The sequence below is a fragment of the Heptranchias perlo genome, chromosome 27, assembly GCF_035084215.1.
Source record: "Heptranchias perlo isolate sHepPer1 chromosome 27, sHepPer1.hap1, whole genome shotgun sequence".
Classification (NCBI taxonomy): Eukaryota; Metazoa; Chordata; class Chondrichthyes; order Hexanchiformes; family Hexanchidae; genus Heptranchias; species Heptranchias perlo.
The window spans coordinates 35,284,531-35,310,846 of record NC_090351.1 but is presented as its reverse complement, the minus strand read 5'-3'; the positions used below and the strand labels follow the sequence as shown (position 1 = coordinate 35,310,846).

Here is a 26,316-nt window from a genome sequence, read left to right as displayed (position 1 = left end):
GGAAAACCAATGCTTACTGGGGAAACAGTTTTGTCTGTTTCAAAACACTAAGAAGTTTGTCCTTGAGATGTGGGTGATACTGGGAAGGCTGCATTTATTACCTATTCCTAGTTGCCCTGAGAAAGTGGTGGGTTGCCTTCTTGAACTTTTACCTTCTTTGTGGTGATGGTGCTTCAATGATGGTGTTAGGTATGGAATTCCAGGATTTTGGCTCAATCACAATGCAGGAGAGGCAATATAGATCCAAGCCAGGGTGGTGTGTGACTTGGCGGGGAACTTGGAGGTTATGGTGTCCCATGATATTGCTGCTCTTATCCTTCTCAGGTAGAGGTTACAGGGCTGGGAGGTGTCAAAATAAGTTAGGTGAGTTGCTGCAGTGCATCCTGTAGATAGTACACACAGTGCCACGTTGCGCCAGTGGTGGGGGATATTGTGTCCAGTGGTAGGGATACAAATCAAGCAGACCATTCTGTCCTGGATGGTGTCTTGAGTATTTTTGCATCCAGGAAAGTAGTGATTATTCCATCACTGTCCCAACTTAAGCCCTGTAGATGGTAGAGAGACTTTGAGGAGTCAGGAGATGAGCCACTCATCAGAGTACCTAGCCTCTACTCTGATCTAGTCACTGTTGAGATGGCTGGTCCAGTTGGGCTTCTGATCTGTGAGGATCCCCAAGATGTTGAAATTGGGGGGACCAGCAATGCTGTTGAAGGTCAAGGGGAGCTGGTTGGTCATTGCCTGGCACTTGTATGGCACTAATGTTACCTGCCATTTGTCAGCCCAAGCCTGTATGTTGTCCAGGGCCTGCTGTAAGCTGGCATGGTCTGCTTCATTATCCTGAGGAGTTTTGAATTGAGCTGATCACTGGAATAGTCAGCAAACAGCCCCACTTCCGACCTTAGAATGGAGGGAAGCAACTGAAGATTATTAGGCCAAGAGCACTGCCCCGAGGAGCTTCTGCTTGCTGACTGGCCTTCGATGATCACGACCACCTTCCTGTGTGACCTCATCAATGCCTAGAGGGTAGGAAGCAAAGGGTAGCATTATAAGGAAGGAATACAACAACCAGGAGGTATTATTGTACAAAACCTTAGTTAAGTTGCAATTTTGTATACAGTTTGAGCACCCCATTATCAAAATATCCAAAACATCAAGGAGATAGGCAGAAAGGCACATGAAAAATTTATCACAATTTGTTTTAACTAATTGATTTCTAAAAGCACTGAGACTTAGACTCCTTCCTAAAAGGCATTTGTGTATATTTATATATTGCAATTATTAATTTTGCACCTCACCTGGTTTGCATCCCATTGTCTTACCTGTCTTATCTAATTGTGTTTATACTGTTTGGAATGTTGTGATAATTCTAGAATATTTGTACAGTGTCCATCTGAGCCATAATTGATGTCAGAGGATTTACAGAATGAATTAGAATTTCACATCTTGCTGTAACTTTTTTTTAGGTTTTGCTACGTTCAATTTGAGCAACATTCTCCCGAGAAGCTGCTCACACGTTCAGGTTAATAATGGAACAGTACACAGCGAATAACAGCAATTCAACCGAACAGATAGTGGTTCAGGGACAAATTCAGCAACAGGTATGAATCAGATGGGCCGAATATTTTCATTTGTGCATATGGTTCACTGCAGTTTGTATCTACAGATTGTATAAAATTGTATTATAGATTTTGATGGCAGGTAATTGGAACCAAAACTCAAATTTTACCATGATAATGTTATTATATTGCCAGTCTTCAAGTAGTGTGCAAGAGTGGCCCAGGATAGCTTGCCTTTTCTATATGTTTTTCCCTGTCCTTTCTCCTTTCTCAAAACCAGCTGCAAGATTGGAAACTTGCTGTATGGGCAACTTTGCCATTTGCAAACCGTGTCACACCACTTTGGCATGGTATGCTCGTGCGCAATGCTCTGTGCCACTATAGTATTGTACCGTAAAACCGTAATCTATATTGTAACGTAGTGCTCTTGTAGTTTACGTGCTTAGTCAAATGGTAATGTTCCCAATTTGTGCTGAATTGGCTGATTTCAGATAAGTTGGCATTTGGCCTTGGTACTTCTGGGTTCCTGCTTTTGGCTGCTGTTCATCAACTGCAGCTGGAAATAGGCTGTGTGGACATTGGGCAAGGACAGGATTGAGTTCGGCTCTGATACCCTCCAGGATCGAGCCAACATTCACTGTCTTGGACTTGTGCACGAAGACCGAGCACTTGGGAAAGGTACTGGAGGACAGCTGTTTCCTGCTACCCATCAGGAATCAGAACTTCAGGAGAAAACTTCAGTGGGGGAAAAAAATAACTTCAGCTTTTATTGTCATGATTGTGGCATTGAAAATGATTTGGGAGTTGTACGAATACTGCATTTTTGTGTCTGTAATACAGCACTAATTCTCTTTTTATCTCGTATTTTACCCTTCACTATTGTTTATTGGTCTAGGGTCAACCATTAATGGTCCAAGTTAGTGGCGGTCAGCTAATCACGTCCACTGGTCAGCCAATCATGGTTCAAGCAGTGCCTACAGGTCAGGGACAGACAATTATGCAGATTCCTGTCTCCGGAGGACAGGGTATACAACAGGTCAGCACATACTTCCATCTCGTAAAATAATCTATTTTTTCCCCTCTAGATTAATTCTATTGATTTGGGGATAATGTTTCTATTATATTGATTTGTAACTATTGTCACTCAGACTAGGTTCGATTCCTGACCTGTGTTGAGTTAGCTGATCTCAACAGGAGGTAGTTGGGGTGACTCAATTGGTCTCAGCACCTCTGGAGGTTTAAAATCAGCCAGGGTTCTGCCCCATTTGTTTTTAGATGACACCTGCTGGAAAATGCACGTGTGGATGTCAAGACAGGACAGCATCAGGCTCAGTTGTGATGCTCAGCTTGTTGAATAGCCTGCCAACACTTGCGGCTCACACACGAAGAATGGCCAGCTAGGCAAGGTACCGGAGGGTTACCTTGAGCCTGCTCCGCCATTCAACAAGATCATGGCTGATCCAGTTGTGTTCTCTTATGGTGCCTGACAGACCACACGAGGGGTGACTAACTGCAGTAAACTCACTTCTGTATTTCTGGGTTTTCCTTGCTTAATAACTTGGATATTCCATAAATTCATCATTGTGTGTATCCCAATTAGGTTTGTTGATTTATTGTGCTGTTGGCTAGTTAAATTGTTTTGTTAACAATGGCCCGTAAGTTGCTCTGAGCGGCGAACAAATGGCACTCTGCACTCCATTGATTTATGCTCATGCACGGACTTTTGTGCGGCAACTTCCTCAAATGGTGAGCCGAAAACAGTCCCGCGTTAACTCCCGGGAACCTAGGACCTGTGGGAGAGGTGAAAGGAGCGATCTCTCTCCTCAACCAATCAGATTGCAGCATCCTTGACAAGCCGCGAGGAGTCAAAACCATTAAGTGCAAGCTACAACGAGTCAAAACCAGGAAGTGAAAGCTGCAACAGTAAAATCATTGTAAAAACAGTCATAGACAGCAAAATAAAGAGAGGGTAAGATTAAAAGACTGAGATAAAAGAGACAGAAGGAAAAAAGTAAACAAAAAACAAATTTCAAATTTTAGATGTCCAAAAACTATTAAAATCAGGAGTAATGAGACTCCACATTTTTAAAAGTTAATTTTTAGTGTCAGAGAGGTTGTTTGGCAATCATTAATAGTTACCATGCTGTTAAAACTGAGTTTAGATCTAAAAAAACTCAGCGTAACTGTTTTGTGGCACAATTAGTTCGTTTTCAGCTGGGAAGTGCAGCAAGTTGACGCTAGTCCTTTGATTGCAGCTGTGAGGTTCTTTAACGTGAAGCTGACAGATCACCGGTGAACCAGGAAGAGCAAGTTCCAGATTTCTGAGTTTGATTGCGCATCTGCGGTCGGCAGAACTTGCTCTTCAATTTCGCCACTGATAACAGTAAGCTCTGTTAGGCACACCGTTATTTTAAAACCAATTCCCGGGCCAATGTAACCCGTTTTTAGGGGCTTCAAAACATAGGCATAACTTTGAGTGCCTATGCTGTATATTGAGAACTTAAATCTGGAACATTGTGATGATAGATGGTTCAAGCTTTGAGATAAAGGGAATCGGCAAATAAGGCTGCCTGCAGCCATGATCTCCTTGGCAGCTGGAATTACCTTTTCTTGTTCCATTATATTTTTACGTTGTTAAAAGAATACCAGTTACTTAAAGTAAAAGTAGCGCAGTTAAGTCTTGTATCCAGTAGTGGATCCTGTTTATAATAGATCCCTGATGGGTGTAATGGAATCAGTGATATCATTTCCTAGACTTGAGACATTTTCAGGACTTTCAGCATGTTCTAATCCACAAGCAATCTATTGCATCTTCTGTTATAAATATGGACTGTATTTCCATTCTTTTCAGATTCAGCTGGTTCAACCAAGTCAGCTCCAGCTTCAAAGTGGGCAGGCTGTTCAGGTCCAGAACCAACATGGTCAGGCGCAACAAATTATTGTTCAACAGCCTCAGGCAGCTGTGACAGCAGGGCAAACACAAGTAAGTTACTTCGACACTGTATCAGGACAATCAGTGCGTGCATCTGATGCTATCGGGGGGAGGGGGTGGGAGGAGGAGGAGGAAGAGGAAGAGTCCATTATTGAGGTAGTCATGCATGAAATGTGGAAAGAATAGGTTTGATGGACCAAATGACCGTTTCTCATTCCAAGCTTTCTTGTGTTTGATCTACAGATTTTTTAAAAATCTAAAATCATTTCTAGTATATGTTGAAATCAATCATTTTGGCTACGCTAACAGCCCATCTATTATGTTTTGACAATTGTGTTAGCTATAGAGCAGTTTTAGCGTGTATCTGTAATGCTGAAACATACTTCGGTATTGCAATATTGAAGCTACTTAAATCTCATGAATGTTAACCCTAAGATAAACACACAAACCACTTCTGCTCACCCTGTCTTTGATTTTTTTACATGTTGTCTCTCTTTGGTTTCTATTATTAATTTTGCTTTTAAACTTTATCCTTAATTATAACTTATTGTTTTTCTTTCTTTTAAAAAAGGGACTTAAAAGTTTTGGTTTAGTTACCTTTTTATCTGAATCTTCCAGGTTCCACAGTCTATTTCAAAGGTGAGAGTTAGCCTTTTTGGCTGGTTCCAACTTGACTCAATTGGTATCACGCTCACCTCCGATTCTGTGTTTATGGGTTCAGGCCCTACTCTAGGACTTGAACACATAATGTAGGCTGACACTTCATGAAGTTTTTCAGATGAAACGTTAAATCGAGGTCCTCTTTACTGTTCAGTTGGATGTTAAGAATCCCATGATACTATTTGAAGAAGGGCAGGGAGTTTTCCTGGTGTTAGGGCCAACATTCCTTTCTCAACCACCACCACTAATGTCATTCTTCTCACTGTTGTTTGTAAGATCTTGGTATGCACAAAATGACTGCCACATTTGCCTGCATAAAAATAGTCATTGCATTTCAAGGTCAGTCATTTGTATGTGCCTCCTCTGAGAGATGTCATAATATAAATAAATTGAAACTGGCTCCAAAGGCCCCATGTTCAACCAGTTAAGGCTTGAAACTCCAAAAATTGACATGGTTGCATTATGGATAAAGCAAAGTCAATTTTTGATGCAATTTTCAAACATCAAATTGTTTCAAGCTTGTGTTTTAACTTGCGCAGATAGGAGGGTTGTTGTCCAACTAGAAGTTGATTGTCAGAATCTAACAACTGTTTGCTGCCCCAATCCATTCGGCTCAGATGAATGAATATCATCAGTTTGTGGTCAAAATGAATGAATTGCTCAGCTGATATAAGGCACCCAACAACTTCTTGATGTTGAATGATACTTATTACTAGTCATTCCCAGCAATCTTGGAAAAGACCATATTACAAACTCGTAGTTAGAGGGAGGAATTCTATATGGCAAGTAGATTGCAAAGGCAGAGAATAGATGAAAGGGTATGTTTAAAGAAAGAAAGAAAGACTTACATTTATATAGCGCCTTTCACAATCTCAGGATGTTGGGTTATAAGTGTTGAATATTTACCTGATGCCCTCATTGAGGCTGAGCCAGTAGAAATTCTCTGAACTTAGTTCCCAGCTTTGACCTAGTGCCAGTGGCTGTTCAGCACAGTGATAACATCTCCCATATAGCCAACCTACATGGTTAAAAAGATCCAATGGTCATCAACATCACTACAACAAACATCGACAAAATTAAATCTGAATATCAAAACTGCTCACTGGGATAGACCCTCTGAATTGTCTGTGTAAGGCCCTCACTCTCTCGTATATAACTGAACCACGCTTTCTATACACTACCAGCGATGTATAAATGTCTAACTGTGTTATAATTTAGAACAATGGCAAAAAATGGAAATGAATATTTAATTTTTTTCATAACTGAATAGGGTCAACAGCAAATAGTGCAAGGACAACAAGTGGCACAGACGGCAGAGGGGCAGACAATTGTGTACCAGCCAGTTAATGCAGATGGCACTATACTCCAGCAAGGTAACCACCAAGTTTGTTGGAATCCATTTTTTGCTAGTGATTGGAATGCTAAGAGCAGTCAGCAGAAACTTAATCAGCTGATCTCCCCTCCTTCACCTCTTTGCTATTTGCCACTATAGAAATTCTGGTGGGTCACAGGGCCTCATTTCTTTGAACATCCATTCATTATTGAATAATGTGCAATTTTTTCCAATAAATGTGATATGAGCTGGTAATGTAAATTTTACCTTCCCCTCATCCCTTCTGTTAGGGTGAGTATCAATAACTATGTATTTACACCACATACTGGCTAGAAGCTGATTTGGCTCGTACATGCCTGCCTGTGTGTCAGCTGCTTGGCATGTGCTTTAAAAACTCAATACATTGTATGCCCACTACACAGAGAAGCCAGTGTTTGTGATCAAGCCATGATGCTAAGGATGAATTGATGTTCACTTGTCTGCTATTCAGTGGAGTACACCATGATATGTGTGCAAAATGCATACCAGTGGCAACCTTTAGACAGTTAGGGTTGCCCCTTTTCCCAAGTCCAAAACTGAACAGAGAGCAGGGTAAGGATGGGATCATGGCTTGAGTTCTGATGTCTTCTTTGCTAATGGTGAGAATTATTTGATGACCTTAATAATGATAAAGTAATACAAAGCAAAATGGAAAAAGCGAATTTCTATTTTTTAAAAAAATAGACTTTGAATGTTTGTTCAAGAAAGACATCAAAAGCTGGCTAAATATACATTGCTGATTACAGGATTATTTGAAAAGGAGAATAATAAAATTAAAAGATATGAAGGATAAAAAGGTCAAATTTGATGCTTCACTGCTCTTTTGGAGGAGTATCTTCAAAGGTAACAAAAATTTACCATGGTAAGCTGTTAACAGCAAGAAGTAAAACAGCAAAATAATTACAGACCCTAATAGTAAGTCCATTTTTGGAATTGATAATTAAGTTGTCACTAGACTGGATTTCCATGGCCTTTCACAGTTTTCACTGCAGTTCATATTAAGCAGGAACCTTCCTCGATTGCATGAGATGGCCAGGTGGCACCCTTATTTTTCAAATCACATCTGTTCAGCAAACCAGATCTGCAGAGGGTGTTTAGTCTCACCACACTTAAATGGGATGGAATAGGTTTGCTATTACTAGAGTTAGAAATCACAGGATGCTATGGATCTTGTGAAGTGTCATTTCCTGAAAAACCCTAGCAATGATACTGCACACCGTACCGATGTAAGAACTGTCCTCTTTCAAATCAATGCGGGATTGCCAGTGATTTGATGTTGGTTGGGGAGACGAGCTCCTCTCGCATGATGCAGCTCGACCTCAGTTGGGCCACAGATTTTCCTCTTCTTGCTGTTTGGGTTGCAGTGAATACAGCAAAGTTGGGCAGGAAGGAGTGCATGCTTAAATGGAGCCCATCTGATATTCTTATATTCACTGTGCCCAGACGATCCAATAGTCCCAGGCTCAGGAACAAGAAAATCTGCACCATTATTCTTACACCAATGATTGCACTAATGAGCCTGTATTTGTTCACATGAGGGCATTTTGTTAGCCAGGGATCAACCCTGGTTAAATGAACAGTGTAGAAAAGCATGCCGGGAGCAGCACCAGGCATACCTAAAAATGAGGTGCCAACCTGGTGAAGCTACAACTCAGGACTACATGCATGCTAAACAGCAGAAGCAACATGCTGTAGACAGAGCTAAGTGATTCCACAACCAATGGATCAGATCAAAGCTCTGCAGTCCTGCCACATCCAGTTGTGAATGGTGGTGGACAATTAAACAATCAACGGGAGGAGAAGGCTCTATAAACATCCCCATCCTCAATGATGGCAGAGTCCAGCACATGAGTGCAAAAGACAAGGCTGAAGCGTTTGCAACCATCTTCAGCCAGAAGTGCCGAGTGGATGATCCATCTCGGCCTCCTCCCGATATCCCCATCATCACAGAAGCCAGTCTTCAGCCAATTCGATTCACTCCACGTGATATCGAAAAACGGCTGAGTGCACTGGATACAGCAAAGGCTATGGGCCCCGACAACATCCCGGCTTTAGTGCTGAAGACTTGTGCTCCAGAACTAGCCGCGCCTCTAGCCAAACTGTTCCAGTACAGCTACAACACTGACATCTACCCGACAATGTGGAAAATTGCCCAGGTATGTCCTGTCCACAAAAAGCAGGACAAATCCAATCCGGCCAACTCCCGCCCCATCAGTCTACTCTCAATGATCAGCAAAGTGATGGAAGGTGCCGTCAACAGTGCTATCAAGCGGTACTTACTCTCCAATAACCTGCTCATCGCTGCTCAGTTTGGGTTCCGCCAGGACCACTCGGCTCCAGACCTCATTACAGCCTTGGTCCAAACATGGACAAAAGAGCTGAACTCGAGAGGTGAGGTGAGAGTGACTGCCCTTGACATCAAGACAGCATTTGACCGAGTGTGGCACCAAGGAGTCCTAGTAAAATTGAAGTCAATGGAAATCAGGGGGAAAACTCTCCAGTGGCTGGAGTCATACCTAACACAAAGGAAGATGGTAGTGGTTGTTGGACGCCAGTCATCTCAGCCCCAGGACATTGCTGCAGGAGTTCCTCAGGGCAGTGTCCTAGGCCCAACCATCTTCAGCTGCTTCATCAATGACCTTCCCTCCATCATAAGGTCAGAAATGGGGATGTCCGCTGATGATTGCACAATGTTCAGTTCCATTCGCAACCCCTCACATAATGAAGCAGTCCGAGCCCGCATGCAGCAAGACCTGGACAACATCCAGCCTTGGGCTGATAAGTGGCAAGTAACATTCGTGCCAGACAAGTGCCAGGCAATGACCATCTCCAACAAGAGAGAGTCTAACCACCTCCCTTTGACATTCAACAGCATTACCATCGCCGAATCCCCCACCATCAACATCCTGGGGGTCACCATTGACCAGAAACTTAACTGGACCAGCCATATAAATACTGTGGCTACAAGAGCGGGTCAGAGGCTGGGTATTCTGCGTTGAGTGACTCACCTCCTGACTCCCCAAAGCCTTTCCACCATCTACAAGGCACAAGTCAGGAGTGTGATGGAATACCCTCCACTTGCCTGGATGAGTGCAGCTCTAACAACACTCAAGAAGCTCGACACCATCCAGGACAAAGCAGCCCGCTTGATTGGCACCCCATCCACCACCGTAAACATTCACTCCCTTCACCACAGGATGCACTGCAGCAACTCACTAAGGCTTCTTCGACAGCACCTCCCAAACCTGCGACCTCTGCCACCTGGAAGGACAAGGGCAGCAGGCCCATGGGAGCAACACCACCTGCACGTTCCCCTTCAAGTCACACGCCATCCCGACTTGGAAATATATCGCCGTTCGTTCATCGTCGCTGGGTCAAAATCCTGGAACTCCCTTCCTAACAGCACTGTAGGAGAATCTTCACCACACGGACTGCAGCAGTTCAGGAAAGCGGCTCATCACCACCTTCTCGAGGGCAATTAGAGATGGGCAATAAATGCTGGCCTTGCCAGCGACGCCCACATCTCAAGAACAAATAAAAAAAACCTAGTAGAATCTACTTGTTTTGTATGTTTCTAAATCACATCTTGAAAACATTTGTCAAAATAATAAGCCCATCCTTATATCTGCGGATAACAAAATTCAAGATCTCCGCGGCGCTGCCAGTGTGAAACTGGGCATTTCCTTACATTGTGGGGGAGAGGAGGATTGAAGGACAGACCACATCATGCAGTGACGTAGCCCATGGCAGCTGATTGCAGAATAATGTAGCTGGTGAGAAAAATGAACAAAGATACAGAGTGGGGGTGGAGTCAGCCGTGTAGCCTTCTTGGAACATGCTACTGCATTTACAGCCAGCGCTACAGGGTGCAAGGAATTTGTTCACTGTTAACTACTGGGAGCCACAGCATTTTGCTGTTCTCTAATTCTCATCAGGAGAAGTTTCAATGTTTAAATTGAAATTTTTAAAATTTAAGCAAATGATGAAGTGGTAAGCATTGACATTTATTACAGAATATTTAAATAAAAGTTATATGCATTATTCAGAAATGCCATTTTGGCATTGGCTAAGTATATCTGAATAAGACCTACTGTGCTGAACTAATGCAGTCATGAATCCAGCCTCCTGGAGCAAGTCAGTACTCATTTTCTAATATATATTTGGGTAGAAACATTTAGATTAGAAAGCAAAAATCACTCCATAACAAATGGGGCTATTAATTTTAACTTAGTAAACTCCAGAGATAAAATATATTGTTTATTTTATCCTGCTTTGAATTTCAACAAAATCTGTTTTATTTTCTGTCCGTTTCCCTAGCCCTTTTTTGGGTCATTCCATGGCACTGTTCTTCAGCCAGTAAGGCAAACAACCTTTTCACAGGTCTCTGCTGCGCTGTTTTGAGCCAAATGATGAGCATGTGAGCAGCCTAAGCTAACACACCCTCCAATTTGTACTTTCTTTTACTTTCCTTTTTCTAGGAAAGCATCTAGTTTCAATTCAGTGCTTCCATTCCGTAGCGTGGCTATGGTTGGGAGCTCACTGTATGTGTGATTATAAAGTTAACCCCTCAGGAGTGCTAAACTCGTGCTAGGTCATAAATGTCTCCAAACTCTGCACTAGCACAAAACAGACACGTAAAAGTGGAATTCAGGTTTTGAAGTACTACACTGTTCACAACAGGGTTAAAGCATATTAGCTAAATATTTGAAAATCTGGACCATTTTAATTTGCAGTGATTTGTACTTTGCATGACTTTTAGATCATTTTGAAGCAGAAGTTTAATTTAGCATCTTTTTGAGCAGTGTTACTTTAGTAAAAACGTGTTTGACTTCTGCGCAAGGTTTTAAAGATGATATGTTGTTTTCTTGAAAAGTGAAGGGATTAATCTTGTTCCTTTCATTTTTCTTTTTCTCTCTGTTCTGTCTTGTTACATCTCTCTCGTTCCTCTTTATTTTTATTCTGCCCTCTTTTTGCTTGTCTCTGCTTTGTCTTGTCTTTCTCGTCTTTGTGTTATGTGCTAAAGTTGCAGTCCCTGTTACAGGCATGATCACCATTCCTGCTGCCAGCCTTGCTGGAGCGCAAATTGTCCAGACGGGAGCCAGCACAAGCACCACAAATAGCAGCCAAGGCACTGTAACGGTAACACTACCAGTCACTGGAAGTATGGTCAATGCAGGCGGTATGGTGATGGTAAGTCCAGTTTGGAGCAATATTGTGACTAGATCACAGCTTAAACATTTACAGAATACTTATGACTCAAATCATAACCAGTTCCATTTAAGATAACAAAAAGATGATTCCACCCTTGAGAAGAATTCATTTTGAATCAGTGGTCATCTGTCAGAATTACATGTGATGATAAAGATGTGCTATGTTGTAATATGGTAGGACACAGAGGTTCTTGTCCTTGGTTCTCTTTTCTGATCCAGCTGTTAGTTAACCTGACATAGGGATGTACTGAGCAAAAACAAAGTGATACCTCAGGGTGGAGGCACTGGGGAATCTCAGCCATGCTACCCTGTGCTGGTTTTCTTGCTTTCCTGTATAATAAAGCATATCAATTGTGTGTCATGAGCACAGGCTTTGAGGCAGGTTGACAGTCCAACCTTCGTATATCTTTTTTCTAACTATGAGTAATGTAGAGTTAAAAATGTACATAGCCACAAAATCATTAATTTAGTCTTCTCTGAATATTTATCTTTGTGATTAAGTTCCTTGTTTCCTAACCCCCCTCCCATTGTCAATAGGCCCTACCCATGAAGATGAACAATCTGCACACGAGCTGCGATCAATCACACTCTTGAACAAGCTATTTAAAGCATGAGAGTGATGCAGGGTGGCTTTTGTTCAACATTTCATGGTCCCAATGCACCAAGCCATTGCCAGAGAGTCTCCCCCCTGGTACAGCTGAGTTGAGATTTTGCCTCATTGGCACAAACCTGCATTTCACCATTCCACGACAGTCTACTAAATAGCCTCTTGTCATAGCTTTGAGTTTGGAAATGGTACTGCATTCCTTGTAGAGTTAACAGGAACATCTCTTGTTTGTGTCACCTAAGCTGTGATAAACAGAAAGTTTGAGGCTTGCTGGTTCTCATAGAATAAACTAACTTGCTAGAGGAAGTCCAGAATATATGTTGCAAAATTATCATCTATGCAGGAGAGCAAGCTATCCTTATCAATCTTTCCATTGTCTCTTTTTTATGATAATCCATGCAGATGGTACCAGGGGCTAGTACAATTCCAGCTATGCAGAGAATCCCCTTGCCAGGGGCTGAGCTACTGGAAGAAGAACCGTTGTATGTAAACGCCAAACAATACCACCGAATCTTAAAAAGGAGACAGGCAAGAGCCAAACTAGAGGCAGAAGGCCGAATTCCAAAAGAAAGGAGGGTAAGTATGATGGGAGAAAGTAGGTCGGTCTTCCTGAGATGGATAAAATTTCACCACAGACAAATGTTTTTGACTAAATGTCCTTTATGGTGGATAAAGTATTTCCCCATTTCCTTGTACTGATGTGTGTTCTGTTAATAACATTTAAATAACCATATTTTGGAAAACTGGAAAACAAAGATTTCGCATTTGGTCTAAGCAGCTTATTTTTCTTGGATTGTACACCTAGACTACTAACACATACCTCATTATTGCTACTGGAGTCTGTGTGTATATATGCTTGAAAAAATATCATCTGTGGTTCATGTCTTTATACCGTCTAATGTCAGTTCTGTTGCATAAGCAACAAAAATCTTCTCCGCTCTTTAGAATCCTCCTAAAACAACACTGTGTTATAATCTTATATATTCTGACTTCTTAAAAGTCCAGCACCATGAGAGGCCAAAGTTTACCCTGCACTATACTGTAGTAGACCGAAATAAATTCAAATCAGGGCATAAAATATTCATTTTCTGAGAGTATTCTTTCCATCCAGCTGCCTAATAAATCTACTTGTTTGTGCTGTAGTGCCACAAATGCACTTTGTGTTATTTTTCATTAAGAAGAGAAAGTAAACAAATACAACAAAGAACACATTCATTATGAGTAATTTGTAAAACCAAGGGAATGATATAAAACAAATTGGGAAATGGCATAAAAACACTTGTGAAACAACAAAGGCTACACAGTCTCAACCCCACACACACACACACACAGACACAACACAGGACAGAATTCAACTAACTGTCATGGAAGAGTTTAAACTTATTTCCTGTCAGGCCATATTTTCTAAGATGCCCCCTTCCTGTTAAAAATGTATTCCTCAAATAATAACTCTCAACTAAACTAGAAGTGGGGAGGATGCAATTAGAGTTATCAGGAGATAATCTTCCTTCCTCCTTTATCCCAAAGCTTGGACTCTATCCCTTAGTTGGTTCTTGTTCTAAAAATGTTCCTTCATATGCCAATCTTAACTTGGTATACTCAGCAAAGAATTTGCTACAAGAGCCAGAGACAGGGCTCTGTACTAGCACAGTACAGGCTATAAGATGCTATCTGTCCTTGGCATTGGATGGAAGCTGACATCCCCTCCCCCACCCTGGTCACACTGTTCACACATAGACACAATTATCATTCATGGCTCTCCACAAAGTAAGTGGATGCATGAAACCTTAAAAACAACATAACTGGGTCTTTATAATTTGGTTGCAAACACCCAGAGTAGGGACAGGTGAAACCATGACATTCAGGCTCCAGACCATTTTAGAATTGAAAGTGTTGACTGCCTTAGAGGGAAGATGTATGGCTGCCTTATGGGGAAATGGGAATGACCTCCCTCTCCTCAGAATCCCAGAATCTCTGCTGACACGGGGAACTGGGCAAAGGAAGTCTTAGCTCTTTAGGGAAGGCTGGTTTGTATCCCATGATTGCAAGGTTAAATAGATCAAAACTCCCAATCAACTCCCAGATGCATTAATTAACGGAATCAAAATCCCAGGCCTAAATCCTACTAACTGGGAACTGGCTGTCTCATACGTTGGAGTTGGAGCACCTGGTTCATTTTGACGCTGAGAGCTTTCATGCATATTGATAGAATCAAATGTATTCATAAAGCTTGGCAACCTTTCATACGCTATCAGTTAAGTATCAAGATCAAGTATTAAGTATCAAGCAGTTCAACATTCGGGTCAAGGATGTCACTGACTGGCTGCAGAATATTCTGAGGGGGAAGGGTGAACAACCAGAGGTCGGGGTCCATATCTGCACCAAAGACATAGGTAGAAGGAAGGACGAGGTCCTGCAGGCGGATTTTAAGGAGCTAGGAAAAGAATTAATAAGCAGGACCTCAAAGGTAGCAGTCTCCAGATTACTCCCGGTGCCACTTATTTCCTGTCAGGCCATATTTTCTAAGATGCCCCCTTCCTGTTAAAAATGTATTAGGAAGATAGAGCAGATGAATGTGTGGCTGGAGAGATGGTGCAGGAGGGGAGGGCTTTACATCGTGGGGTATTGGGACCAGTTCTGGTTGAGGTGGGACCTGTACAAGCCGGACGGGTTGCACCTCAACAGGGCCAGGATCCATATCCTTGCAGGGAAGCTTGCTAGTGCTGTTGGGGAGGGTTTAAACTAGCTTGGCAGAGGGATGGGAACCTGAGGGTAGATTCAGATGGGACAGAATCAGAACTGGAAATGGGAGGCAGCAAATTAGTAAGTGAGTTTGGAAGGCAGAGGAAACAAAGGTTAGAAAATGGACAACAAAGGAGTTCTGCAGTGCTTAATGGTATATACCTCAATGCAAGGAGTAAGTGAATAAGGCAGATGAGCTGAGGGCACAGATAGACACGTGGCGGTATGATATCTTAGCTATTACAGAAACATTGTTTAAAGAGGGGCAGGAATGGCAGTTCTACGTTCCTGGTTACAGGGTTTTTAGACGAGATAGAAAGGGGGATAAAAAAGGAGGGGGGTTGGCAATTTTGATTAAAGAAACAATTATAGCTGTGAGGAGGAATGATATGTTAGAAGGATCATCAAATGAGGCCAAATGGTTGAGCTAAGGAACAAAAAAGGGGCAGTCACACTACTGGGAGTGTGCTATAGACCCCCAAACAGCCAGAGGGAGATAGAAGAGCAAATATGTAGGCAAATTTCTGAGGTGCAAAAGCAATAGGGCAGTAATAGTAGAGGATTTCAACTACCCTAATATTAACTGGGATACAAACAGTGTGAAGGGTAGAGAGGGCACAAAATTCTTAAATTGTATTCAGGAGAACTTTTTTAGCCAGTATGTAGCAAGCCCAACAAGAGAGGGGGCAGTTCTGGATTTAGTTTTAGGAATTGAAGCTGGACAGTTGGAAGGAGTAGCAGCGGGAGAGCATTTTGGTGGTAGTGATCATAATTCAGTTAGATTTAGCATAGATATGGAAAAGGACAAAGATAGAACAGGAGTTAAACTTATCAACTAAACAATCCACATCATCATTATCAATGGGGGAAAGGCCAGTTTTACTAAGCTGAAAAGTGATTTAGCAAAAATGGACTGGAAGTAGCTACTTGAAGGTAAATCAATGTCAGAGCAGTGGGAGGCATTCAAGGGGTTCAGAGTAAACACATTCCCACAAAGAAAAAGGGTGGGACTGCCAAATCTAGAGCCCCCTGGATGTCAAGGAGCATACAGCATAAGATAAGGCAAAAAAGGAAAGCTTATGTCAGACACAGAGAACTCAATACTACAGAAAGCCTAGAGGAGTATGGAAAGTGCAGGGGTGAAATTAAAAAGGAAATTAGGAAAGCAAAGAGAGGGTATGATAAAATATTAAAAGTAAAATCAAGGAAAACCCAAAGATGATTTATAAATACATTAAGAGCAAGAGGATAAGGAAAGAGTAGGGCCTATTAGAGACCCAAAAGGTAACCTATGTGTGGAGGCAGAAGATGTTGGTATGGTTCTTAATGAATACTTTGCATCTGTCTTCACAAAAGAGGGGAACGATTGTAGTTAAGGAGAAGGAATGTGAAATATTGGATGGGATAAACATAGTGAGAGAGGAACTATTAAGGGGATTAGCATCTTTGAAAGTAGATAAATCATGAGGCCCAGATGAAATGTATCCCAGGCTGTTAAAAGAAGCAAGGGAGGAAATAGCGGAGGCTCTGACCATTATTTTCCAATCCTCACTGGATACAGGCATGGTGCCGGAGGATTGGAGAACTGCTAATGTTGTACTGTTGTTTAAAAAGGGAGCGAGGGATAGACCGAGTAATTACAGGATCGAAGGGAAAGTGGCAAGTTGGATCCAAAATTGGCTCAGTGGCAGGAAGCAAAGGGTAGTGGTCAACGGGTGTTTTTGTGACTGGAAGGCTGTTTCCAGTGGGGTTCCGCAGGGCTCAGTACTAGGTCCCTTGCTTTTTGAGGTATATATTAATTATTTGGACTTGACTGTAGGGAGCATGATTAAGAAGTTTGCAGATGATACAAAAGTTGGCCATGTGGTTGATAGTGAGGAGGAAAGCTGTAGACTGCTGGAAGATATGGACTGGTCAGATGGGCAGAAAAGTGGCAAATGGAATTCAATCCAGAGAAGTGTGGGGTAATGCATTTGGGGAGGGCAAACAAGGCAATAAATGGGAGGATACTGAGAGGTATAGAGGAAGTGAGGGACCTTGGAGTGCATGTCCACAGATTCCTGAAGGTAGCAGGACAGGTTGATAAGGTGGTTAAGAAGGCATACGGGATACTTTCCTTTATTAGCCGAGGCATAGAATATAAGAGCAGGGAGGTTATGCTAGAACTGTATAAAACACTAGTTAGGCCACAGCTTGAGTACTGCGTACAGTTCTGGTCACCACATTACAGGAAGGATGTAATTCCCTCGAGAGGGTACAGAGGAGATTTACGAGGATGTTGCCAGGACTGGAAAATTTTAGCTATGAGGAAAGATTGGATAGGCTTGGGTTGTTTTTAGAACAGAGGAGGCTAAGGGGTGATTTAATTGAGGTGCACAAAATTAGAGGGGCCTAGATAGAGTGGATAGGACGGACCTATTTCCCTTAGCAGAGAAGTCAATAACCAGGGGACAGAGATTTAAAGTAATTGGTAGAAGGATTAGAGGGGAGCAAAGGAAAATTTTTTTCACCCAGAGGGTGGTAGGGGTCTGAACTCACTGCCTGGGGGGGGGTGGTAGAGGTAAAAACACTCAACTCATTTAAAAAGCACCTGGCTATGCACTTGAAGTGCCATAACCTACAAGGCTACGGACTAAGTGCTAGAAAGTGGAATACGGCTGGGTGGCTCATTTTCAGTCGGTGCAAACACGGTGGGCCGAATGGCCTCCTCCTGTGCTGTAAATTTTCTATGATTCTATGTACCCAGTATCATAGTTTGGACAGCATAGAAGGAGGCCATTCGGTCCATTGTGCCTGTTCTGGCTCTTTGAAAGAACTATCCAATTAGTCCCACTCCCCTGCTCTTTCCCTGTAACCCTGTAAATTTTTTCTGTTCAAGCATTTATCCAATTCCCTTTTGAAAGTGACTATTGAATCTGTTTCCACCACCATTTCAGGCACTGCATTCCAGATTATAACAACTCGCTGCGTAAAAAAATGTTTTCTCATGTCGCCTCAGTTTCTTTTGCCAATCACCTTAAATCTGTGTCCTCTAGTTACCAACCTTCTGCCACTGGAAACAGTTTTTCCTTATTTACTCTATCAGAACCGTTCATGATTTTGAACACTATCAAATCTCCTCTGAACCATCTCTGCTGTAAGGAGAACAACACCAGCTTCTCCAGTGTCTCCACATAAATGAAGTCCTTCATTTCTGGTATCATTCTAGTAAATCTCTTCTACACCCTCTCTAAGGCCTTGACATCCTTCCTAAAGTGTGATGCTCAGAATTGAACACAATACTACAGCTGAGGCCTAATCAGTATTTTATGACGGTTTAGCATAACTTCCTTGCTTTTGTACTCTATGCCTCTATTAATAAAGCTAAGGATTCCACATGCTTTTTTAACATCCTTCTCAACTTGTCCTGCCACCTTCAAAGATTTGTGTGCATACACTCCCAGGCCTTTCTGTTCCTGCACTAAAATGGTACCATTTTGCTTGCATTAAAAGTTCAGCACATTGAAATGGTGCCATGTATGTTACTCTGTTATCAAGGAGCAGGTGGAAAATCTTCTAAGAATATCAAAGGCCATTCTGTTAATTTGACATCCACATCTTGGGCAAACTTTAAAAATATTATCATTGATCTCATCTGCCAAACATTACTCTCTGAGCTTGTCAACAAAATTGTTTGCTGGGCCTGTATTTGATGCAGGCCCATCACCTAACCTGGGAAAGATTCTTTCTCCTCCCAAGTGTAATACTGAGTCAGTCTCCTCAAATATGTTGAGTTAAAAGAAATGAAGAAATTTAGACTGCCTGCTTTGAAGGACTGTCTTTTTTTGAATGGAAGCATTTTTCTCTTACCAAGATCTCACCCAACCAGCCCATAATCCCTCCACAGATGTTAAAAATTTATACTTGCATAGCTTACTGTGAAAGTTGGGGTACTGCCTGCTCTGGGAAAGTAACTAAAATGCCACCTCTAGGGCAATGCATTTTATATTATGTGGAAAGGGAAGGTCATATGGATGACCTGAGCATCTCTTAAAGTGATGATGTTCTAGTGTTTTTTCTTTTTTGGCAACCTGGGTCCAGTCATGGTATGTGGAGGATGCTCATGCACCAACAATGAAGACAACCTGCAAAGCAGGTAATCTGACCTCTATCTGCTAGTGTTGAATAGGCTGTCCATTTGGGTTGAAATGTCTCCTCATTGAAATTGTCCACTTATTCCTGTGACCTTGTAGCTTTTTCTTTCTTTTTACAGAAATACCTCCATGAGTCACGTCATCGCCACGCAATGCAGCGAAAGCGTGGAGAAGGCGGACGCTTTTTTTCTCCCAAGGAGGGTGATGAGATTGTACGTTTTTTTCCTATATGTAAATGTTATGAAACAAAGGTTTATATTCTCCAGCAATGGGTTCTCAAACTCTTCTTGGCCCACCTGATCAAAAGATTTGCATAGCCTCTCATGCCCCACCAGCTATAGATATTGGTGCTGGTACTAATACTTAACCCATTAGTGTTTGAGAAGACCACTTTAACAAGTAGTGTACACTATGTGTGTGATTTACAGTAATTTCTACTGTTCCTAAATTGTTAATCAAACCTTGGCAAAGCTTTCCAGATTGTGTGGTGTGTGTACTTTTTTAGACCTCTACTTTCTTTTGCATGAAATAGCTCTATGACAACTAACACAGAAATAAACTTTCATTTGGAATATTTAAACTGTATTCATTGAGAGTGGGTCAGGTCTCATTATACAGTTTGAGAATCATTGCTGTAAAGGATGGACTAAAGCATTTAGCTATTGCAGTGGGACTACATGGGTTAGGATAACAAAGATTAACATTGCACATTTATATTGTAACAGTCGCTATCTGTGGTGCAGCGTTTCTGCAGGGTGCATAATCACCTGGATGGCCTTTGACTCCGTATTATATTTAACAGAAGATAGAATTCTATATAAAGCAGCGAAAGATCATTTCTGTCTAAGTAATCACTAGTGTTACTGTTGTCGTGTGTTAAAAGCAGCTATGATAAAATCATTATAAGTGGTTTGTTGTAAACAGACACTTGCACCATATTTTTCAGTGAGACCGTTATTTAATGTTTTAAAGAGGAAGTCTCATTATCAAAACCTTCCTAAAAATCAAGCAGCTTAAAAAGAATATACCAACCTTGTCATCGCTTTGATTTCTGTCATGTGTGATTTTTATTTTATGTAAACAGTGAGTGTTGAAGACATTTCCTTGGGGGGCTGGTTTGGAGGAATTACTAATCCCACCGCTGAAGGAATTGAATTCACATTCAGACAACCCTGATGTAACATAGATTAATGATTTCAGTTGAGGTTAATTTAAAACTCTCAACTGTTGGCTTTAAGTAACTCCTTCAAGCAGATATCCCAACGATGCTATCCAGGCTTGTTATTTAAATCATGCTAGCAAATCTGATGTGGTGTAGCTGACAGTAAACAAGAAGATACGCTAAAGCAAAAAAGATTATATCATGTAACACGCAATGAATTATTTTGCTGAAGTGGAACTGTGTTTAGCGTGTCTGTCCCTTTAAAGGCACACAGTCTGTAAATGGGTATGTCCTGGGGTCAGCTAGAGGCTAATTGCTCTTAGGCAGATTCTCTGGTAAATCAGAGGGATTTCTGTTGCTGGGGTAGTTTCTATCTGGATTGGCAGGTGCTTGTAAAAACCTTGCTGCTCCCAAAGGTCAGAAAAATGTTAGTTTTCTTTTTTTAAACTTCTTTTCTTCAGTGTGACATTTGTGATATCTGGGATACAACAAACACATTTCAAAAGTTTTTTTTCAAGGCATAGAGCGGGAGAGAGTGGCAAATAGATTTTCAAGTCAATCATAATTTTTTGTGATGGTATTTTTATGTGTATTGTGATGGTTATGTACTTTTTAATATTTTCATTCAAGTCTACTTTGAAAAGCTGTAATGTAACAGTAGGGGTATATTGCTGTGGTAGTCCATGTCTTAATATATTCTTTCTATTCTAACCGACTTTGACCTAGACATAAAAAGAAAGAAAACTGCATATGCTGTTCATCTGAAATAAAAACTGACAGTATTGGAAATATACAGCAGATCTGTCAGCATCTGAAGAAAAGATAGGGTAACATTTTGGATAGAGACCCTTCATCAGAATTGGTTATTTTAGGCAATTAAATTTTTTGATATTTTTTTCTTTTTATAAAGGTCATCTCAGTCAGGCTGTGAAAAGGCATAAAGCAGAGAAAAGGTGAGTAAAACAGCTCATAAATAGAAGGGAGTGAAGTGGAATATAAATAGGAAAAACCAGTAGGAAAATGGTGGAAACAGCTAAGTTCTGAAGTCAGAATTTATACTGGAGGGCTAAGCTTGGTTAGAACTGTGTAAGATGACAGGGACAGAAAGTTCAATGGATGAGGTTGTTGTGGCAAGGCAGGATCATACATTCAAACAAGTCGGCAGTGTTGAGCAGAGGAATCGCCCGATCTGCACTTGGCCACCCCACTACAGAGGAGACTGAAAGTGAGCAGCTATTATGGTATACTAGATTTGAGAAAGTACATCCGAATCACTGTCGCCCACAAGAAGAGTGTTTAGAACCCTGGACAGTGGTTTGGGAAGAAACAATTGGACAGGTGTTGCATCTGCAATGGTCGCATGTGAATTTGCCTGGAGAGGAGCAGCTGGAGTAGAGGTAATGGAAAAGTGAATGTGTTATGGAGGAAAAAGTTCCTCTGAAAAGCTAAGAAGTGGTACCACGTTGTGGTTGGTGGAAGACGATCTAGCAAAAGTGGTGGCAAGTAGAATGGGAAATGAGGACGAGCGTGAGCCTGTCGTAGTGATTGGAGGAGCGAGAGTGGAGACACAGGAAATGGGACAGACATGACCGAGCAACTTATCAACCACAGCAAAGGAAAACCTTGGCAGAGGACAAAGGATTCGTCCAAGCAGAAACTGCAGAGAAAGAAACTGAGAAAATGAGATGAAGTGTTTGCACGAAGAAATGTCAGAAGAAACAAAATCCAACTAGTTGTGAGAATTCATGGTGTGTGATAAATTTAGAAAACATTTCTACACACAAAGGGTTGTAGAAGTTTGGAACTCTTCCGCAAACAACAATTGATACTAGCTCAATTGCTAAATTTAAATCTGAGATAAATAGCTTTTTGGCAACCAAAGGTATTAAGGGATATGGGCCAAAGGCAGGTATATGGAGTTAGATCACAGATCCGCCATGATCTTAGCAAATGGCGGAGCAGGCACGAGGGGCTGAATGGCCTACTCCTGTTCCTATGAGACATTTTAGAGCTGAGAGATTGGTAGCAGTAACGCAATTGTCAATGCAACAGAGGAAAAGACCATGGAGTTGGTCTGAGTAAGACTGGAAAAAGCAGTGTTCTACATATCCTATAACTGGGACTGTTGTGGGCTTCCATAGTTGGCACCTTTGATTTCGGGAAAGTATGTGGAATTAAAAAAAGTTGTCGATGGTATGAACAAGTTCAGCCAAGCATAGGAGATTGGTGGTAGATGGAAACTAGTTGAGAGAAGTGGGTGGCTGGAAGGACATCCTGTGAGGTATGGACATTTAGAGGGACTGGACATCAATTGTTGGCGATTGGAGCCAGAAAACCTAACATCATCAAACTGGTGGAGGACATCAAAAGAGTAAGTAGGCGGAGCCTGGGCAAGAGAAACAATGAAATTAAGAGTTAAATTAAATTGACCCTTCGAGAGGGTGCAGAGTGGATTTACTAAAATGGTACTAGGCATTAGGGACTTCAGTTATGTGGAGAGACTAGAGAAGCTGGGATTGTTCTCCTTGGAGCAGAGAAGGTTAAGAGGCGATTTAATAGAGGTGTCTTGATAGAGTAGATTGGGGAGAAACTGTTTACACTGGCAGGCAGGTCAGTAACTAGAGGACACGGATTTAAGATAATTGGCAAAATAACTAGAGTGGAGATGTGGAATTTTTTTTTTACGCAACGAGTTGTTGTGATCTGGAATGCATTGTCTGAAAGGGTGGTGGAAGCAGATTCAATAGTAACTTTCCAAAGGGAATCGGATATACTTGAAAATGAAATTTTGTAGGCCTATGGGGAAAGAGCAGGGGAGTGGGACTAATTGGATAGCTCTTTAAAAGAGCTGGCACAGGTACGGTGGGCTGAATAGCTGTATGACTAAAATAAGAGGAGATGAGTTAGGTGGGACAAGAGGAAACTAAAACATCGCTTCTGGCAATCGGTCCTGTTTGTGAAATTTGGGGAGAAGGTAGAAACTAGCAGTATGGATTGGGGAACTAAGAGATTGGAGCAGTGTTGGGGAAGATATCCATATCAAATCAGTTACAGCCTGGGAAATAATGGTTTGATGTTCGGTAATATGGTCATGCTTCAGGGGGAGATGGGAAGAGAAGTCAGATCATTGCTGTTCAATCTCAACCACTTCTTACGTTTATCTCACATTCTGAAATTTATGCTTTTATTTTAATACGTATTTACAAAGTGTATTTTATTTCAAATGAGGGTGAAAAGGGTTCTTTCTGTATTTCAATGAGAGTTACTTGGCTTTGTTCCTCTTGTGAAATTAGATCAGCTAGCTAATTTTAATGTGTTAAATGTTCTTTTTTTTTCATTTGTTCATGGGATGTGGGCATCGCTGGCGAGGCCGGCATTTATTGCCCATCCCTAATTGCCCTTGAGAAGGTGGTGGTGAGCCACCTTCTTGAACCGCTGCAGTCCGTGTGGTGACTGTTCTCCCACAGTGCTGTTAGGAAGGGAGTTCCAGGATTTTGACCCAGCGACGATGAAGGAACGGCGATATATTTCGAAGTCGGGATGGTGTGTGACTTGGAGGGGATCGTGCAGGTGGTGTTATTCCCATGCACCTGCTGCCCTTGTCCTTCTAGGTGGTAGAGGTCGCAGGTTTGTGAGGTGCTGTCGAAGAAGCCTTGGTGAGTTGCTGCAGTGCATCCTGTGGATGGTACACACTGCAGCCACTGTGCCCCGGTAGTGAAGGGAGTGAATGTTTAGGGTGGTGGATGGGGTGCCAATCAAGCGGGCTGCTTTGTCCTGGATGGTGTCGAGCTTCTTGACTGTTGGAGCTGCACTCATCCAAGCAAGTGGAAAGTATTCCATCACACTCCTGACTTGTGCCTTGTAGATGGTGGAAAGGCTTTGGGGAGTCAGGAGGTGAGTCACTCACTGCAGAATACCGAGCCTCTGACCTGCTCTTGTAGCTACAGTATTTATATGGCTAGTCCAGTTAAGTTTCTGGTCAGTGGTGACCCCCAGGATGTTGTGGGGGATTCGGCGATGGTAATGCCGTTGAATGTCATGGGGAGGTGGTTAGACTCTCTTGTTGGAGATGGTCATTGCCTGGCATTTGTCTGGCGCGAATGTTACTTGCCACTTATCAGCCCAAGGTTGGATGTTGTCCAGTTCTTGCTGCATGCGGGCTCGGACTGCTTCATTATTTGAGGAGTTGCGAATGGAACTGAACACTGCAATCATCAGCGAACATCCCCATTTCTGACCTTATGATGGAGGGAAGGTCATTGATGAAGCAGCTGAAGATGGTTGGGCCTAGGACACTGCCCTGAGGAACTCCTGCAGCAATGTCCTGGGGCTGAGATGACTGGCCTCCAACAACCACTACCATCTTCCTTTGCGCTAGGTATGACTCCAGCCACTGGAGAGTTTTCCCCCTGATTCCCATTGACTTCAATTTTACTAGGACTCCTTGGTGCCACACTTGGTCAAATGCTGCCTTGATGTCAAGGGCAGTCACTCTCATCTCACCTCTGGAATTCAGCTCTTTTGTCCATGTTTGGACCAAGGCTGTAATGAGGTCTGGAGCCGAGTGGTCCTGGCGGAACCCAAACTGAGCATCGGTGAGCAGGTTATTGGAGAGTAAGTGCCACTTGATAGCACTGTCGACGACACCTTCCATCACTTTGCTGATGATTGAGAGTAGACTGATGGGGCGGTAATTGGCCGGATTGGATTTGTCCTGCTTTTATTTGTCCTGCTTTTTGTGGACAGGACATACCTGGGCAATTTTCGACATTGTCAGGTAGATGTCAGTGTTGTAGCTGTACTGGAACAGCTTGGCTAGAGGTGCAGCTAGTTCTGGAGCACATGTCTTCAGCACTACAGCTGGGATGTTGTCAGGGCCCATAGCCTTTGCTGTATCCAGTGGACTCAACCGTTTCTTGTTATCACGTGGAGTGAATCGAATTGGCTGAAGACTGGCTTCTGTGATGGTGGGGATACCGGGAGGAGACCGAGATGGATCATCCACTCGGCACTTCTGGCAGCGATATGTACTCTGAAGCTGGTTCATGCTTTGAGCTAATAAATTTGTTTGTCTAGGAATTTGTTTTCTTAAATAGTTTGTAATTGTTTGATGTCAGATGGGAATGTGACTTCTGATTGTTGTCACATTGAAATGGCTGGCTGCTATGTATGAAAGCTCATGTGATGGGTTCTGATTTCACACAAAACAGACTCCCTGTTGTGTCAGTGATGTGCAGGATCATTATAGAATGATTTCTCCTGTCTTCTTCAAAGGAATTGGGCAAAAATCCGGTACCTCTTTGCATGGTTCCAATGTATGCTTAGTGCTGCTGGCTCCCAACACCAGAATCCCGCATAGCCAGAGTAAATGCCAAATATTTCATCTGTATATTTCAGTATAAGAAAATTGGATTATTTATTTTAGCCTGTCCAAATCTGGTTTAATGTGTCAGATAGACTGAAGATGCGAGAATGCTACATGAAACCAGTATGCAGTTTAGCATATCGATGGTTAATTATTAGATCTGAGCTACATTATCTCTACTGGGGCAGAAAACAAAAGGCACAAATTTCAGTTGATTAAAGACGTTTTGCTTCCAGAAACTGTTGGGCCGTTTGGGGGATAAAAAGCTTATTTTAAAATCCCAAACTTAACAGTTGATGATGGTGAAGACTGGAAACACAAGGAAATCTGTAGCTGGCTTAGCAGCAAAGAGAGGAAAGAAAATGCCAGTGTGTCCAGGAGAAGGAAGAGCAATATTGCATGCAATAGTTAGACTACTTAAGCTGGAGTCTGAAAGGAGCTAAGCTAATGGGAAACAGTGTGGCACCAGTTGTTGGAACTGACGACACAGGCACAAATCAGAAGCAATGATAACAGGAGCTTGCATTGGCAGAAGAAGCATTGCCACTTACAAGATTGGTGAGTGGCCATCCAATAG

The 26,316-nt window shown here is 42.1% G+C and overlaps 2 protein-coding genes across 13 annotated transcripts in view; one reads left to right on the top strand and one right to left on the bottom strand.

Annotated features, from left to right (window-relative positions):
* LOC137344584 (nuclear transcription factor Y subunit alpha-like) overlaps positions 1–26,316 on the top strand; it is a 38,890-nt gene that overhangs the window by 8,345 nt on the left and 4,229 nt on the right. For 10 of the 12 annotated variants that reach the window (XR_010968400.1, XR_010968398.1, XR_010968403.1 and 7 more), the window contains 8 exons: positions 1,464–1,598; positions 2,452–2,592; positions 4,408–4,539; positions 6,419–6,521; positions 11,562–11,710; positions 12,740–12,913; positions 19,332–19,424; positions 21,285–21,327. Coding sequence is in view for 2 of the 12 variants with exons in the window: in XM_068007654.1 (XP_067863755.1) it covers positions 1,527–1,598; positions 2,452–2,592; positions 4,408–4,539; positions 6,419–6,521; positions 11,562–11,710; positions 12,740–12,913; positions 19,332–19,424; positions 21,285–21,305 (885 nt within the window). In the remaining 10 variants the exon portion in view is untranslated. Of the gene's footprint in view, positions 1–451; positions 1,024–1,463; positions 1,599–2,451; positions 2,593–4,407; positions 4,540–6,418; positions 6,522–11,561; positions 11,711–12,739; positions 12,914–19,331; positions 19,425–21,284; positions 21,328–26,316 lie in introns of those variants that run through there. The other 2 variants (XR_010968402.1, XM_068007655.1) reach the window with 2 other exon arrangements.
* LOC137344585 (ras-related protein Rab-21-like) overlaps positions 682–26,316 on the bottom strand; it is a 49,784-nt gene continuing 24,149 nt past the window's right edge. Inside the window, exon 8 of the mRNA XM_068007656.1 lies at positions 682–1,016. Within this exon, the coding sequence (XP_067863757.1) occupies positions 762–1,016 (255 nt within the window). The 3' untranslated portion in view covers positions 682–761. The remainder of the gene's footprint in view (positions 1,017–26,316) is intronic.